The sequence below is a fragment of the Sitophilus oryzae genome, unplaced genomic scaffold (genome assembly GCF_002938485.1).
Source record: "Sitophilus oryzae breed Bouriz unplaced genomic scaffold, Soryzae_2.0 scaffold_1239_pilon_pilon, whole genome shotgun sequence".
In the NCBI taxonomy this organism is placed as follows: Eukaryota; Metazoa; Arthropoda; class Insecta; order Coleoptera; family Curculionidae; genus Sitophilus; species Sitophilus oryzae.
Genome location: NW_022145881.1, coordinates 16832 through 35165, shown reverse-complemented (window position 1 = coordinate 35165; position 18334 = coordinate 16832). Strand labels below are relative to the sequence as shown.

The 18334-nt window shown below is 38.3% G+C and overlaps 1 protein-coding gene across 1 annotated transcript; it reads left to right on the top strand.

Annotated features, from left to right (window-relative positions):
• Positions 1–17475: 17475 nt before the first annotated feature.
• Positions 17476–18075, top strand: LOC115874178 (RNA-binding protein cabeza-like). The gene has a single exon (XM_030889280.1). It carries the CDS (start codon positions 17476–17478, stop codon positions 18073–18075), a length of 600 nt encoding a protein of 199 aa, XP_030745140.1.
• Positions 18076–18334: the final 259 nt, after the last annotated feature.

Sequence of the window (18334 nt, the reverse complement as noted above, 5' to 3'; positions counted from 1 at the left end):
AAATTTGAAGAGCCATCTAGCACAACAATATATCGTGTCCAAAAATCATATTTACGAGAATATAATATTAAATTATATATCACAATCAAAGTAACTACGCCACTGGCACACATTCTCAAGATCTCTGAACAGCGTTGCCATTCTCTCGGGAATCCTTCATGACTGCGATCAGCCCGTCTTGTTCCCACTCGCATAGAACAAGAAACGAATGTCTGATTCTGATCTATTTCTTTTTATGAATGAAATGCCGGGTCTACTTTATTTAGAGGTCATTGGATAGCCCTAATAAAGTAGCCATGAGAATGTGCAAATAGTTTTTTGATTTTCTAAAAAGTAACGCCAGGAAAAAATAAATTTGATTTTCTTTCAAAAAAATTCATTTTTTCCAAAAAACTCAGCAATCCTTGAAATTTTTAAAACTTTTTTGATGGCATCTTGGTGAACATCCTAAAGCGCAACTTTGCCCCAATTTAACCATGTTCCTATCTCTTACGGTTTCCGAGATACCAATGCTCGTACCTCGAATTTGTAGCACCCTGTATAAACAGTTATTCTTTAAGATATACCTAAAGTTTGTTTATTCTCACAAAAGTGGTGGCCCATGGTTAAAAAAATAATGTTAAAATGGAAAACAAAGTCCAAAAAAAAAGAAATCTTGGTTGAAAAAATGTTTGGATAGTGGTTTGGACTTTGTTTTCCATTTTAACATTATGTTGTAAACAATGAATTTAGAAATCGCGCCGTCGATTACGTAACTAAAAGTTTTAATTAGTATCAAATATACAGGGTGGTCCGAACTGTATTCCGGATACTTCGGCAGTATATTCTGCAGATAAAAATAAGTAAAAAAGTTCGTATAAATGTATGTCCTAAAATGCTTATGCCCACTTGCACCGTTTGTATTAACTATACATATTTTATTATAGTTAATCACTGTTTAGCCTTTAAACAAAGTTTATACAAACGGTGCAAGTGGGCATTAGTTTCGGAGATACAGGGTGTAAAATGTTTATTTCGATTTTTTTCAAATAATTTCTGAAGTAAGGTCAATATTTGGATAAAAATTGGTTTCTGTGAGCTTTTTGACATGTGAAATTTGATTTTGATGCTAATATGACTCTTATTTTTGGGGGGCACCACCTACATGTGTTTTAACTGTTTTGAAAAGTAATAACTTTTCGTCCGTACCTGTATAAAACTACTGAGTAAAAAAATATACATTTCCGTGACTTTTTACGTAAAAAATGTCTCTTGGTCAAAATCGCTACGAGCAATCGTTTTCAAGATATTTTGAATGAAAATAGTCAAGGCATATCATTATTGACAAAAATAAACTCGTTGAGTAGACAGTTATTTGACTGAAATAATAAATTTGGGAAATTATTATTTTTTTAAATTAATCATACATTTTTCTGCGAAAAAATGATGATAAAACAGTTCCTGTTGAACTTTTGGCACAAAAACACTCCAAATTTATAATTTCAGTCTAAAAGCTATTTAGTCAACATGTTTAATTTATGTCAATGATGACAGGTATTGATAATTTCGATTCCAAATATCTCGAGACCTATTACTTCTAGCGATTTTTACCAAGAGACCTTTTTTACGTAGAAAAAGTCGTAAATGTATATTTTTTTACTCAGTACTTTTATACCGGTACGGACGAAAGGTTATTACTCTTCAAACCAGTTAAAAAATATGTAGGTGGCGCCCTCTACAAGTAGGAGTCCTATTGACATCAAAATCAAATTTCTTATGTCGAAAAACTCCCAGACACCAATTTTTATCTAAATTTTGACGTTAATTCAGAAATTATTTGGAAAAAATCCAAATAAATTTGAAACTTCTACACCCTGTATCTCCGAAACTAAACATTTTAGGACATACATTTATATGAACTTTTTTACTTATTTTAACCTGCAGAATATACTGCCGAAGTTTTCCGAAAACAGTTCAGACGACCCTGTATAACAGAATAATTACCTTTTAAAAGTCGCAATAAAATATGGTAATTTCACTTTGGTTGTTTCAGAGGTTTGGTTTTTTCAATAGTTACAATATCAATTACAGATCTCTGAAAATGTTTAAATGAAATATTAACGTAACGTCGTAACCAAATTTCAAAGAAGAAAATTAGATGAGATCATTACTGCGTCCTTTTTGGCTGTTGTAATAGATATTTTACATACAAGTTAACAGCATCATTAAGACATGCGTGTGAAAGTTGAAACGCGTGTGTGAAAAAAACGCGTGAAAGAAAACCACAACTATTTTAATGGGAGTTAACCCGCGTGTATTGTACAATATTTTATCTACGTCTAACTATAAAAACACACAGTGAATTTTAAGAATTATTGTACTTAACTATATACCATCCTAAAAAATCACCACCTTAATACCTTTGTTCAAATAACACCATGCATGGCAATGTCAATAAGGACAGTAAATAATATTGATGTCACTAGTTTAAAAAATGGGCGATTCGGAAAGTATTCTCTGACATTGAAGAAGAGGCATTCAGAGCCATTACTGATTGCTTTCCAGCAAGATCGAAACAGAAGTATGAATATTATTACCTCTGAAAATGTCTAAATGAAATGTTGAACAAATACTACCCAAACAACCTAAAAATGACTATGAAATGAGATGAACTCTTGGTAAGATGCAAAAATATTTATTGCTTGTTTCTGGTCGCAATTGTTATCATAAACTCGAGTAATTCAGCCAAACTTGTTAGAGTTTCTCTACTTTTCAACTAATGTTACTCTATCTTTTCTTTCGATCCAGTTCAAGCGCCCTATTAAATAGCTAAAATAGTTAGAAGAGTATAAAAAGGGTAATATAAACAGCCACCGCTTATTGCAACTGCACATAATGCGCTTGCATTATGCAAACTTATCCTGAGAATTGAATAACAAAGTTCTGTGGTTGTCGACCTTTCCCCTATTTCAATTACGGTTTAATCCCATTTCGAGAATGTTTAACGCAAGACTTTATTACCCGCTTCCAAATTGCAGTGTTGTGAAATGACGCGACATTAATTAGTAAAGCTACGTTGTTTAATGAGATACAAAGTGGCAATAAAATGCTAAATAGGAAACTTTTATCATTAACCAAATTTCAAAGAAAAAAAATTAGATGAGATCATTACAGCGTCCTTTTGGGCTGCCGTAAAATGGTATTTAGCCTATTTGCAGTTGTCTGTTTTATTATTTTTTCCCATAGCAACTGTTAAAATTGTCATATCTATCAAAAATAGTAGATAAAATAGTTATTAACGTAATAAGGCCGATAAACAACAAATAACGGCCGGGCTGAAGTTTGTGATCCGAGGCGATAGCCGAGGATCATAAGCAGCCAAGGCCGTTATTTGTTATCGGCCGTGTTGCGTTCTAGATTTTTCGTCATACTGCAGATTTTTTAGAGCAATAAACACTACTATTTAATAACAAATTTTATTGAACAATAACACAAGTATGATAAAAAATACATAATGTCTTAAAATTCATTTTTCATGATAATGAATTCATTTTCATGATATGGAAATTAAAAGTGCACTTAGCCTCTTAGAAATCTGTAATCCTTCCCAGATTTACAGATTTTATAGAAGAAGATGATGCTACTTGAAGAATGGCAAATATTTGTATCCACTAAAGACACATTATTTTGAGCTATCATGAAAAGTTGATTTGTTATTTTCATTCTTTTGAAACTGATTTTCTATGTAAGTTTCTGCCACTGTTGAAGACTCCCATCCTCCTAGCCTCAGCGATAGTAAATCACCAATTACTTTTCGGCGAGCATGGTTGCTGATGATCTGCAAAATGAATGCCCTGTATAACGTTCTGATTCTCCAGTTCAAAAATTTTGCAATTTTCGCGGTACGCTCCCGATGGTATGTATACCGACGCATTTTAACACACTTGCCTTTCTTTGTAACCAATGAAAATTTTGGATTGTCAAAGTTACGAGGACGCAGGTTGATGTATTTTTGTATAAACTATAGGCATCAAAACGGAAGGCCCGTTTTGGAATAAGAAATTTCCTATCTTTCTTATTTTTAGTATTTCTTAATGAGACAAGAATATTTTTCTCCGAATCTTCGAAATCATCAACTGTGAGTGACCAAAGTCGCTGCGCCTACAAGCTCCAAGAATACCAAGCACCAATACAATTTTTTCGAGTAACCAGGTGTAATCATCGGCATCCAGTAGAAAATTATTTATGTCATTCCTCCGACAGAACTTTGGCTTTTTTTTGGTGAATAACCCGTTTTTGCGCCTCAGAAACATGAACAGTTTACCAAATCTATGAACAAATATAATCAGGATGAGTATGATTAAATATCGAAGAATATAATGGCTTTTACCTTGATATGTCGATGTTTACATACTCTCAACGCAAGCTTCAGCATGATATCTTTGTCCACAGTGATGTAGGAGAATACATTTCAGACATTCTTTTAGCATAAGCCAGCAATACCGCTTCATTTACGCTGTTTATACTTCTATCCTGCCGCCACTTCAAAAAATTGTCATATTCCTGCTGATATCTCTCTCTGGTTATAGTCGGAAGTATAATTTTGAGTAGCCGCAGCCGCTTCCTCCTGTATTTCCAACGGAATTTCTCGCGACATCTCGCTATGGTCTATTTTCCCAATTTTTGAAAAGTCCAACTGACAATAAATAGTCATTGTTGCAGGTGACAGACGTTACGATTACCTTAGAAACTTAACGGCCGCCGGCCGTTATGATAACGTCCGGCGGACGTTATATGCATCTTTTCCATTCTGATTTTGCTTATGTTATAATAATATAACAATATAGTATGACGAAATAGTACTTTAACAGCAAGGGTAGATTAAATGATACTTTAACAGCAAGGATAGGTTAAAAGCTTTATTTTTTCTCGCACGTTTTTTAATTGCTTCCATTTTTGAAAATGTTTGTATTCTTTTTCATAAGTTATTTGGGATTTAAATGGAATTAGTTTGGATATGGCGTTTGTCGCCTCAGCCTGAATATATGTTAGTAATTTACTTATTTCGTTTTGAGCCATTTCTGGCTCCAATTCAATCAGCAATCGACACGAAAGACAATTAAAAAACATTGACTCAAAACTGACAACTAAAGAGACAGCTTTATTTATTTGTCAAATTACATAGAAACCAACGCCAACCCAGCACATTATTTTTTCTACTCGTAATAAATTCCTTGAAATAATAATTTCTGAATATTTTTTAAAAGGTAACTCGCTATGGAAAAAAAATATTGTTTTATACATGACGATAAAATTGCATTATCGTCTCCCGAAATCTTTTCGGTCGACGATAAAATGTCATTTTATATATTTTATCTATTACTTTAAATGTCCCACTAGCTGATGCAATCGCGCCAACTACTGTGACTGGTCGAAAGTTACGATGCAACCTGTGTGAAAGACGTCTTGGTTTAGTAACGAGCTCTTGAAAAATAAATAACTATTCCAGTTCTAATTAAAATTTACCAAGACAGAAATTCGCAGATTATTGTGTCTTACAGAGAAAAGGCGGTAAAAGTGGATGTTTCTAAACTTGCTCCTTTGAATTTAAAATTGTCTTCCTTTAAAATATTAAAATATTAATTAAATTAGAAAAAGCTTAATTTTTACGCAAAGTTCGGCTTGGACAAGCTCATCTTTGCACTGAGGTATTTCAAAAATTTACCTGGAGTATTTTAGTCCACTGTTTTAGAGTAATTTTATTATTTAATAAAAAACTTTTTCTTTTACTGGAAAATTAAATTGGTTGCAGTACAAAAATTGTTTTCTTTAGGGAAAAAAATAATTTATAATAAATTCAGTAGTAATAAAAAATATGAATTGAATATAATATGTATTTTTTTATATTGTTGAATTTAGATATTTTAAATAGTATTTTCTTTGTTCTTTCTGTTTTTTTTTGGTTATAGATTTTCTTCTGGTACCAAAATACCAAGTCTTTTTTGAAGATATACAGGGTGTCCCAGAAATAAGTGCAAGTATTTTAACCTAGCCTATGAGGTTTTTTGCGGAAAAAAAAATTGAAAATTGGAATTTTTTGAAAAAAATTTTGGGTTTTTTCTTAGTTTTAAGTTAAAAAACATAATTTCTTGATAATATGGCAACATAGGTAGATTAAATTTATATGAAAGAAAATCCAGAAAAGATCCAGTGATTCTCAAAATTTAAGCAAAAAAGTATATATATAGTCTATAAAATGAATAACTTTGAATTTTGACCGTTATTTTTTACCAACATGGCAAATATAAAATCCCTCTGTCAAAAAAGTTACTGATATTCTTTAAATTGAGTGCCTGAACGAATCAGATAGGTAACTCTTTTTACTTTCGTGAAATAGAAAAGGAAAATAATAAAACAAGTGGCAGTTCTTCCTCTTCTTGCAAAAATCAACATGAAATGACATAATTGTCAAAAGTATAATGTCATCAGCTTTTGACATTTCTAAATATCAGACCAATGCCGTCTCTAATAGAACAGCCTAGGAGCGAGATTTATGACGTCACCCTAGTTAGATACTACGGATTAATAAATATGTATTAATAAATAAATATATATGTTACTGTAAATGTCCGAAATGCGGTAAAACCTAGAATAAGCGCGCTAAACCTAGGATTTACCAAAAACATTAACTAATTAGGTTATTTGGAGGGTGTTAATGCATTGGTTAGCCTGGTTATTTGGAGGGTCTTAATGCATTGGTTAGCCTGGTTATGTGGGGGGTGTTAATGCATTGGTTAGGTGGTTATTTGGTTAAACCTAGGATTTACCAAAAACATTAACTAATTAGGTTATTTGGAGGGTGTTAATGCATTGGTTAGGTGGTTATTTGGTGGGGTTGGTTGGTTTTTACTACCACTTACTTTTCGTAATTCGACACTAATTTTTTCATATGACACAACACTGATGAAGACTATAATGTTAGCCCAAACGTTTTTTTTAACAAAAAAAAATGAAAAACCATATGAAAACTTAATCAGCGTTCTTCCCGAACCTAAATCCCAAGAAAATTAAAAATTTTAGAATAATTTTACATATAAAATGACGGCATTCTTTATTTCATAGCCATCGCTGACGCCTTTTTTCTATGATATTGTATTATTTCCAAAATATGCATATAAATTTTGGGAATGTAAATAATAATACATCACTATTAGTAGATATTGAATATTTTTTTGTTAATTTAGATCGATTTTCAAACCCCGAAATTTAAAATATACATATTTTACATTTTACCCATTATCTTATGTACCTATTCATTATTTGTATATCGTAAAAGATTTGCTGCATTTATATGGTTCATAGGTTCATAGTTTATTTGCCAAAGTATTTATTGCTATAGATAGGTTTATATATTGTATTTATTAACTGTATATTATGTATATTTCACGTAAACTATATCATTTTTTAAATACAAACCAAAAATACGAGGAATAATTGTGTTTTCCATGTATTCTACAACGTATTTATTAATCCGTAGTATCTTACTAGCGTGACGTCATAAATCTCGCTCCAAGGCTGTTCTATTAGACACGGCATTGCGTCAGCATGGCCGCAAGTTGCTAACCTAATAAAATTAACACTAGAAAAGCCCGCGGGAACTGTCAAATTCAAAGTTATTCGTTTCACAGACTATATAAAGTATTTTTTGTGGAAAGCCCATCAAAATATATAATTGCTTTGGATCGCGACCGTTGTACGCGATCTGGAGCTACTATTGCGGTTGCTAAGAACAACAATAAAAGAAATAATTTTCTCTTGTCAAAGTCAGAATCTTCGAAAATTATAAAAACTTTCTAAATTTAAACCGCCTACATTGAAACCGAAAAAATACCGAAAAGTGTTTAAAGCGTCCATTCTCAAAGTAATTATTGCTATCCTGTGAGTTGAATTTAAATTTTACTTACTCAAACCCGTGATAATTGTGAAAAAATGGTATTAAAAACTAAAAAACTGTGTTGTGAACTGTGAACTGCCAAAACCATTGTAGATCGTGGTATAACGTCGGTTTTTAATGTTTCATAAGTATTTCACGTACATGTCCTTATATAAAATAAAGTTTCTTGTATGCAACACACGGTATTTTATTTATAAAATTAAAAGAAAATAATAAATTTGAATAAATAATATTTGGCGACATAGGGCACGAAATACTAATCGGAAAGAACAACCAAACACACGAGATACAGCGCAGAATAGGTTTGGGTTGGACTGGCTTTGCATACTGCGGCGGAGACCTTTAATAAGTGGTTATACCCATATCTTGAGAGGAAGTTTATGCAACAATGGGTTTTGCCCCGGTAATTACATTTGGAGCGGAAAACTCTAACATTTAACGAAAAAGTCAGCAGAAAATTTAATAGTAGCCCAGAGAGCCATTGAGAGAGCCATGCTTGGAATAACTAAAGAGACATCCAAAACCATCAGACAAAAAACCAAATTAAAGACTTAGTGGAACACGTTAACTTCCGAATGAAATGGAGATGGGCAGGTAATGTGGCGAGAACATCTAAAGACAGGAGGACTAGAAGATTGTTAGAATGGCGACCTCGAGCTGATAAACGTAGCAGAGGCTCAGACCACCGACACGCTGGACCGATGATGTAAAGAGGATTGCTGGAAATTGGATGATGACGGCCCAAAATCGAGAGACATGGAGAACTATGGAGGAGGCCTACGTTCAGCAGTGGACAACGATGGCTACATGATGATGATGATGAATGGGTACTATAAATAATAGATTCATAATATTCAATAAATTTTGGATTTATAAGAACAAATTTCCCTAAAATAAAATAAAATCTCCTAAAATAAAGTGGCGGGGGAAGGTTAGATCTATCTTTATTTAAACGTTAATAACTCCGCACTGGGGATGATCAGAATCCAATAACGAGGGCTCGTTTAAAAGAGCGTTTCTTACTCTATATTATGCCATAAAAAAAAATAAGATTTTGAACGTAGACGCTAGGGGGCGCTTTCTTACAATTTAACAAACATAACGCGTTTTTTCAAAAAAATTAAATACGATAGTATGTGTTATTTTAGCTGATAGTAAAGAGTAGTAAAAGCTTAAAAAGTCAGCGAAAACCGCATCTTGATATCTTCGTTCAAACCGAAGATATTAACAAATTTATAATAAATACCAAAAAATAAGCCCTTAATTACCTTATTTTTACAATACAGTATTAATAGCCCTCTTGATTATCCCCATTCTAACAAAAAAGTAAGATAGAAACAGTTAGTTTATTTTAAAATCGACGAAATACCAGAATACCATAATACCAGATGTATTAATATCTAATAATTAAGATATTAATAATAGTGAACAAGAAACGATGATTCAGTGAAGTCATGGTAGGCTTTGGAAAAAGTAGCTTTTCGCCTAATAGTATTGTTACGGATTCCGTGGGTCCACTATTTAAACTCACGATAAAATACTTAACGAATTTATTTGTTTCACTCTGTACACACAACTTATACAATATACAACACAACTTATGCAACTACTATTACTCTAACGGTATTTCGCGGTATTTTCAAACTTCACATCAGACTATCTTCAGACTTGTCCAACTGTCAAAGCGCGGGCCTTATATACCCCCTGGCGATGGTTTCTGGAATTTTCTAAAGAATTCTATAATTTTCTTTTACTTTCTGGCGAATGCGCCAGGTTCCTCAATGCACGTTGCGGTTATTTAGCAGTATGCAGTTATGCAACCAGTAATACACCTTGACAGTATAAACTCAAATTGTTATTAGATCAACATTTTGATAGTCTTAGCAGCGTTTTTTTTATCTTTTAAATGCTTTTTCAAAATGCCTTTATTATTTGAAGTAGTTGAAGTTGTTGGCATTTCGTGTAGGTAATTAAAAAAAAATTAAAAAAAAAACACACATTACTAAACATTGTATTAATCAATAATAAATATGTAAAAAGTAAAAATAAATTTGTAAAAATATGTAAAAATAAAAAAACGATTAAAAAAAAGTCGCGTTAACTAGGATTAGAACCTGCCTTACTACGGCTCCAACGTCATAGCAGCGTAAAGTCCTAACGCTTTAACCACGGGGCCACCGAGGACTTGAAAGATTCTATGTAAAATTCTTACTTAAAAGATAATGTTTAGTGAAAGTACTTTTTTTGTTTATAAACATTTATTTAATTCTGTTTTTAGTATTTGTTCTTATAGCGGCAACATAGATACATTATCTGTAAAAACTTCAACTGTCTAACTATAACGGTTCATAAGATAGACCTTTGTGACAGACGGACGGACAGCGAAATTTTAGTAATAGGGTTCCTGCTTTTACCCTTTGGGTACGGACCCTAAAAAATGCAACAACAAAAAATATTTCTTTTAATACAATTTGAAATATAAAATTTATTTTTTAAGTCCACAATGATTACTTTCAGTCTGTTTTATTGTTTTTGTATTGGTTTTTGTTCCATTCAATAAGCCTATAAAATTTATTCGAGTGAATAATTTTAATAGGAATGCAGTCGCTAAAATTTATACTGATAATGTTGGAATTAAATTCCAATATTTTTGCCCGAATTTGTGTATTTTTAGTTAAATTACGATTTATCTTGTTTATGGCGCTGGAAAAAGGCATATAACATTATTATTTCTATTCTATATCGACGTGTTTAAACAATAATACGTTTATATTTTATGACTCTTAGTTCTTTATGGATAATATTTTACTACCGCCAATCTGTTTAAAAAATAGAATATTAATTATATTATTATATTTTATTAGTTTCGTTAATAATAAATAAAATTTAAATGGTTTAAATTTTAGGTATGTTTATCATCTATTGAATTTCAAGAATCCACTACAGGCACTAGAACTAGTTGTAAGGTTTGAATTGTTAATATTTATTTTAATATTTTAAATAACTTAATATTTTAAACAATCTACTACCAGAAATCAACAGAAGAATTAAGTTAGTATGTCTATACTATACAACCTTTTGTACTTAATAACACCACTATTGACGTCGTGGACTCTGTGAAATTCTTAGGACTTGTTGTAGACAACTCGTTAAATTGTGACACGTTCAAATGTACACATTCGAAGCTTCATCATCATCTAAGCGCTGCCTGTTTTGTGCTAAGATCAGTATCATCAATATAATGAATTGAATCATTAATTTTGAGCCGATGAACGATTTCATTGATTTCAACACATTCATTGGTACAATGAACAGATTTCATTAATATAATGTACCTAAATCCTTATATTAATGTACCGTATCATTAATACAATGAAATAATTTCATTGTATTAATGAACCGTATCATTAATCCAATGAAACTTATTTCATTGTATTCCGGAACGGATTCAATTCCCCATTGTGTCCGGGAAAATTCCGGACAAAACGGTGAAGGAGTTAGTAAACGTTAAGGGATTATCTCCCGAAGATAGTAGAAAATTGAGAAACCTGATAATCAAGTATCAAGATGTGTTTGATAAAGGAGAAGCCGGACATAGAGGTCGTACCAATTTAGTACAACATAAAATTGACACCGGAGATGCACGACCAATCAAACAAAATCCGAGAAGACTGCCGCTCGCCGAACGTGAAGAAGCTGACAAAATCCTTCGAGAAATGAAAGAAGAGGGTGTCGTCGATCCATCTAACAGCCCGTGGACATCGCTGGTAGTACTAGTAAAGAAGAAAGACGGTACCACCAGGTTCTGTGTTGATTATCGGCAGCTTAATAATGTTACCAAGAAGGATAGCTATCCCCTGCCGAGGATAGACGATACTCTATACACGCTGGCGGGATCGACTATATTCTCTACATTAGATCTGAAGAGTGGATATTGGCAAGTCGACATGGCGCCGAAAGACAGAGAGAAGACAGCGTTCTCGGTGGGCTCCGGACTGTGGCAATTTACCGTCATGCCTTTTGGATTGTGCAACGCGCCAGCTACCTTTGAAAGACTAGTGGAGTCTGTGTTAAAGGGACCACCTGTTTAGTGTACCTGGAAGACATTATAGTGGTGGGGAAATCCTTTGACGATCATCTGAAGAATTTGGAAGAAGTTTTCCGATAGAAGTGGCCGATACCCAAAGACAAACATGAACTCTTTTTGGGACTATGCACATACTATCGCCGCTATGCACAGAGTTTCGCCACCATCGCAAAACCATTGACCAGACTTACCGAAGGCGAGAGGCGTTTCTCTTGGGACTCAGATTCTGACGAGGCATTCCGAACACTGAAGAAGACCCTGACTAGTGCGCCCATACTTAGCTACCCTCTTGGCAACGGAAACCTTATATTGGATACCGACGACGCTAGCAATGTTGCATTAGGCGCTGTTCTGTTTCAGATCCAGGATGGTCAAGAAAAAGTAATTGGTTATTTTAGTAAGTCCTTGTCGAAACCGGAAAAGAACTACTGTGTAACCAGAAGAGAATTACTAGCAGTAGTTTAAAGCAGTGGAACACTTCTACAAGTACCTCTATGGAAGAAAGTTCTTGTTAAGAACAGATCATGCTGCTTTGAAATGGATGTTGCAGTTTAAGAATCCTGAAGGGCAGGTTAGGCTAGATGGATTGAACGAATACAAGAATTTGACTTCGAAACAGAACATCGAGCTGGGACAATCCACCGAAATGCCGACGCACTCTCCAGAAGACCTTGCGCTAAGGACTGTAAGCATTGGTCCCGAGCAGAAGAGAAAAAAGCGAAACTCCGAAGAACAACTGTGGTTAACGATACTTGGCAACCCCAAGATCTTGCAAACGACCAAATCAGTGACCCAGAATTAGATTTAATGATTAACTGGAAAAACGCAAACCAAAGACCAACGTGGGAAAAAGTTTGCAGATATTCGCCGAAAGTGAAGTCGTACTGGGCCCAGTGGAATCCCTTGGTAATAGCAGAGGAATATACGCCACGCTTCTTGTGATTGAACCGGAGGCCAGCCAGGGACTCAAGAGACGAGAAAGCAGATCGTCTTCCAAAGACGAAAGGTCCCGGAGGCTTGAGGGAAGATTCACAGTGGGAACCAGCTGGTGTACATCTTTGGTCTTACAAGACACTTGGCGAAAGCCCTGCGAGAACGGTTCTAATTGACTGAACTGCAAGAAGACGTGAGGGCTTGGTGCAAGAAATCTGACGTTTGCGCCGCCATCAAAAGCGCGGTAAAGCCCCAATGCGCCAGTACAATATAGGCAGTCCTTCGATCACGCATAGCGATCGACGTGGTTGGTCCTTTCCCGGAGACTAACGATGGCAACAAATACTTTGTGGTAGTAATGGATTCCTTCAGCAAATGGGTCGAAGCCTACGCGTTGCCAAATCAAGAAGCGTCCACCATTGTTGATGCTCTTGTTAAGGAATGTATCTGCAGGTTTGGTGTTCCCATGAAGCTTCATGTCAGTCAGGGAAGAAATTGGTACCATCTGTTCCAAGGCGCCTGTGAAGTCCTTAACATCCGCAAAACCAGGACGACTGCTCTACATCCACAATCCGTTGGGATGGTTGAACGCATTAACAGAACTATCAACCGTTACCTGGCCAAAGTAGTCTCTGACCATCAAAGATACTGGGACAAATTTCTTCACCTGTTCCTGTTCGCCTACCGTTCATCCATCCAAGAATCCACAGGGGCGCCATTGTACTTCCTAGCCAGGTACCAGTCGTCATAATGTGGGGGCCCGGTGCCGCGTGGTCCCTCTACTCTCTGCTGACCCCTGCCAGTATTGAGATTGAGCCCGGCACCGTTCTCTGGTCGTAGCAGTTAACAGATGTCTGCCGGTGCTGAGAAGGAGTTATGTCCACTTAGACCTACGGCCAAAGGTGGACGACATCCATTCCAGCGAGGTCCGACGCTTTAAATATTCTCATAAGCGCCCTAGCGTGAACCGAATTGCGGAAGTGCGCACTTAGACATTCCCCAAGCGTCTGACATGTGAGCCAGGTGCTCACACGCCAGTGGAATTTGGTCGTGTTCCTGGTAAATCCCTCCCATGAAGAATACTGTCCTGGTACCCCGATTGTATCTCCGAGTATGGCCAACACATACCTCGTCGCACGCCCCATTTTAGAAGTCAATGGATAGGATTAATAACGTCGTATACCGTATCAGGAAATTGCCAAAAACCGCGGTGAAACCGCAAGACGATAGCTATTTCAACAGTGTTTTGAGCCCCTACAAGGCGAAATAGAAGATCGAGCTGGGACCGTGAGAACCTGCAGCTTTGAACCCCCTGATTCGGAGATGACCTTTGACGATTTCATGGCCCGATACAACAGCTGTGAGAAGGCTCGCTATGGTATAACCAGAGAAGATAAACGAGACCTCTTTTCCTTTTGCCTCCTGATTATTTTTCGCTCGCTTCACTGTGTTGCCCGAGATTTGCGGATGTCTAGTGGAATCGCTGCGACGTTCTATGAGAAGTTTGGGCGTGGCGGAGAACTACGCCGACAGAATCCAGAGGTTGGAAGCGACTTGAGGCTAACCGACAATGAGCACATGGGTCAAAGCAAGACCACCGATATATTAATATAAATCTAATGGGTGTTCTAAAGGGTGTAATAGGTAGGTGTTATATCCCTCCTAATGAATATTCTCTCGCAGAGTCCACTACAGGCCTTAGGATAGTTGTACGTGTTTTGAATTGTTATATCTTTATCTATAAATTATTCTTTAAATTGGAAGTTCACATCATGTTATGTTGTATCAATACGAGGATGGTCTAGGTACAGCGAACTCAACTTAAGGGGAATTAGTTAGTCTTGGTCAACTAATCATATATACACATACCTTTTCTGATACCTGTAAATTACGTCAGCCAACTATCGACGCTCGGTGGACATCGTGCTTGTGGACTGTCTTGAGGAACTCTGTGGTTGTAGAATTAATAGGGCGGTTAAATTTTGTGAACGCTTAGCGTATGACTAATACTTCGCAACAGGGGATTATACCTCATTCTAGACTCGGCCTGCCTGGTTTTGTGATAAGTTATTTCGCATAACATCTACAATATAATTAAGGTTGAATCATCTTTGGAACGTGAACGGAATTTTATTGTATTCAACACATTCATTTTTGGCTCTCGGTGAATCTGTATGTTCATTGATTGATAATTATTACCATACCCAATCACCTAGGCCTATATTAGGATGATGCCGATCGTTCAATACTGAGAAATATTTCAGGTTGTAATTATGAACCGTTAATTAATCCAATGAAACCTTTTTATTGTATCCGTACGGATTCAATTCGATTTGTGTCGGGTTAATATTCGGAGAAAATGCTGTGATTGTGTGTCTGTAACCAAGGTTAGGGCTTACTTCTCTTTCGCTACGCATTATGTAGAAAAATTGAGAACCTGCATAATGAAGTATTCAAGATAGTGCTCTCTGGTGAGACGGCATAAGCCTGAGGATCTAGTATTAGGTACGTAACCATTTAGCTCCCTAATTCTAAAAATTGACAGGGTATTAGCATGCCGGACGACCTCAAATCCGATATCTCCGAGAAGACTGCCGTCTCTCGGCTCGACGATGGCGGGAAGCTGACAGTTTTTCCTTCTCGAGGACATGAAGAAGGTTTTGTGTCTCGAGTGCCAGTTCTCACTTAGTCTGTGGACATATACATGGTAGATAATATAGTAAGAGAAGGCAGATACAAAAGGTCTGTGTTTGAAGTGTACGAAAGGCTTAATAAAGTGGTTAACAAAAGAAAAGGATATACGGGATCCAGTGCCGAGGAGAATAGAGACACGTAATCCTTCACGTTGGCTCGGTGATCGATATAATTCTAGTATCACGATTTAGATCTGAAAAGAGATGGTAATAAATCTGGCAAGTTCAGTTACTGGTGCAGAAAGAAAGAGATAATGGGACGAGGACAGCGGGTCGTCGAGGTGCTGGACATACACGGACATAGTGGTCTTATCGGTATGCTTTGGATTGTGCAATTCGCGCGCATACCTTATGTCAAAGGCTAGATTTTCGTGGGATCATGTTGTTAAAGGGACCATTCTAGGGTGTGGAGTGTACTGGATACCATTTGTGTGGGTGGGATCCTTTGTCTGATCATAATGGAGATCTGGAAGCATGTCTTCTCACGATCGCGGTGGACCGTATACCTCAGAACGGAGAAAAATGACATGTCATGGATATTTTGGGCATTTGGCCTATATGGCGGCTGCTTATGCAATCAGGGTGTCCCTTACAACTCTCAACATACTAGACCATAAAACAAAATAAATATAAGAACGTAGACTAGTAGCAACTACCCAATACAACACCACAAAAAGGTCAAGGACCTCCTAGGGCAGCATTATCGGTAGGAATCATAAGATGGGCGAAAAGAAAGGGAAATATTTCATAATTGAATAAGTGTCAGATCTGATAACGGAAGGCTCTAGTTTCGCAGGTACACTGTCGTAATGATCGCTGGAAATTGTGAGACGGGATACATTGAATATAACGGGATACTTGGATAAACGCAAAGGAAACACATAATAGGCAAATAGTGTTAAAATTTTATAATAATAACACTCGACTAGCACATGATTAGGAGTATTGCTGTCCATAGATCTCGGCAAGATCACAGGAATATGAGTCAATAGTAACTCGTCAAATTGAGCTATAGTAAGATAGCGTATAGTCAGAATATAACGGATGAAAAGAGAATTTAACTGTGTAAACACGAACTCAGGATATCCTTTGTAGGGATGCTCGCTCTAAGTAAAAGCAGATGTGTATACAAAACACATATATTACAAAGTTTCATCCTCTATAATAGGTGAAGATAAATAATTGTGGTCATGGGCGGAAAAGATATAAAGATCCAAGGTGACTATGGTAGTGCAAATAGTTGTGTGGTGTAGCAGGTGGAAGAATCAGAGATAAGGGTCAGAGTGCGCGGAGGGAGGGAACGAGGACAAGAGGTGGAGGGCGACAAGAACATGCGAGCGGGCGGCGAGCCAGCAAAATGGCGACGCAGTGCCAGAGACGTGGCGGAATGACGGGTAGCAGTTGGGCCCCGAGCAGAGAGAAAGAGCGAAACGCCGAAGAACAACGGGGGGTGACGAGACTGGGGGCAACGAAGAGGGCAACGACCAAGCAGGGACCAGAATGGAGGCGTGAGGGAGGTAATCGGGGAAAACGCGGACAAAGGCCACGGGGGAGGAAGGAGGGCAGGATGATGCGCCGACGGGAAGGCGTGCTGGGGGCCCGTGGGCGGGCCGGGGTGAGAGGAGGAGGGACGCCGCCGGGGATGGAGAGGCCAGAGCGGACAAGAGAGAGAAAGCAGAGCGTGTCAGGTCCAAAGGAGGGGCCGGAGGGCGGGGAGGAAGTGGCACAGGTGGACAGCGGGGGAAGGGTGTAACCAAGACACGTGGGAAGCGGCGAGACGGGGCGATGGTGGCGGAACTGGCAAAGGAAGAGGGATGGCGGGGGGAAGAATGGGGCGGGGGGCGGGCGATCAATTGGCACAAGGCGGGAATGCGCCAGGCGCCCGAGTGAAAGTAGAGGCAGGCCGGCGACGAATAGCGAGTCGAGGGGGCGGGGCCTGGGCCCGGGACGGACGAGGGCAACAAAGACGGGGGGGCGGATACAGGGGTGACGGCAGCAAAGGGGGCGGGCTAGCGGTGCCAAAGACAGGAGGGCCACCAGGGCCGAGGCCGTGGGAAAGAAGGGAAGCGCAGGGTGGGGGGTCCAGGGAGCGTGGCAGGAGAGACAGGGAAGAAACGGGGGAGGCCAAGCGGGCCAAGGGCGGCGGGGAAGGCGTAACTGCGCCAAGACCAGGACGGATGGCGGTACGACAAGCGAGGTGGAGGGGGGAAGCCAGGAAAACCGACGATGCAACGAGGAGCGGCAAGGAGTGCGGTGGATGCAAAGACGGGACAGGGCGTGCACGGTGGCGGGGTGCGGACCGGGCAGCGGGCCAAGAATCGACGGGGAACGCCAGCCAGCAGCGTGGGAGTGGACGGGAAGGGGGCCAGTACGGGGACCGTGATAGGGGGGGGGCGACGGAGAGGGCGCGAGGAGTGGAGGGCCAGTAGTGACGACGCCAAAGAGAGAGAGGAACGAGCCCGCGCGCGGCCGCCGAAGAGATGGCAAAGCGCTGAGTGGACCGAGTGAAGGGACACTCGACAGGCAAGTGGGATCGGAAGGGGAGGGGGCAACCAGGGATGGGGGGGGCGGGACACCGCAGAGACGGCGGTGGTAGCGCGAAGCCAAGCGCGGGGAAGGCCCGCGAGGCGTGAGAGGAGGAAGGACGGCGTGGCGCGCGCGCGCAGTGGACAAAAGGAAAACCGAGGG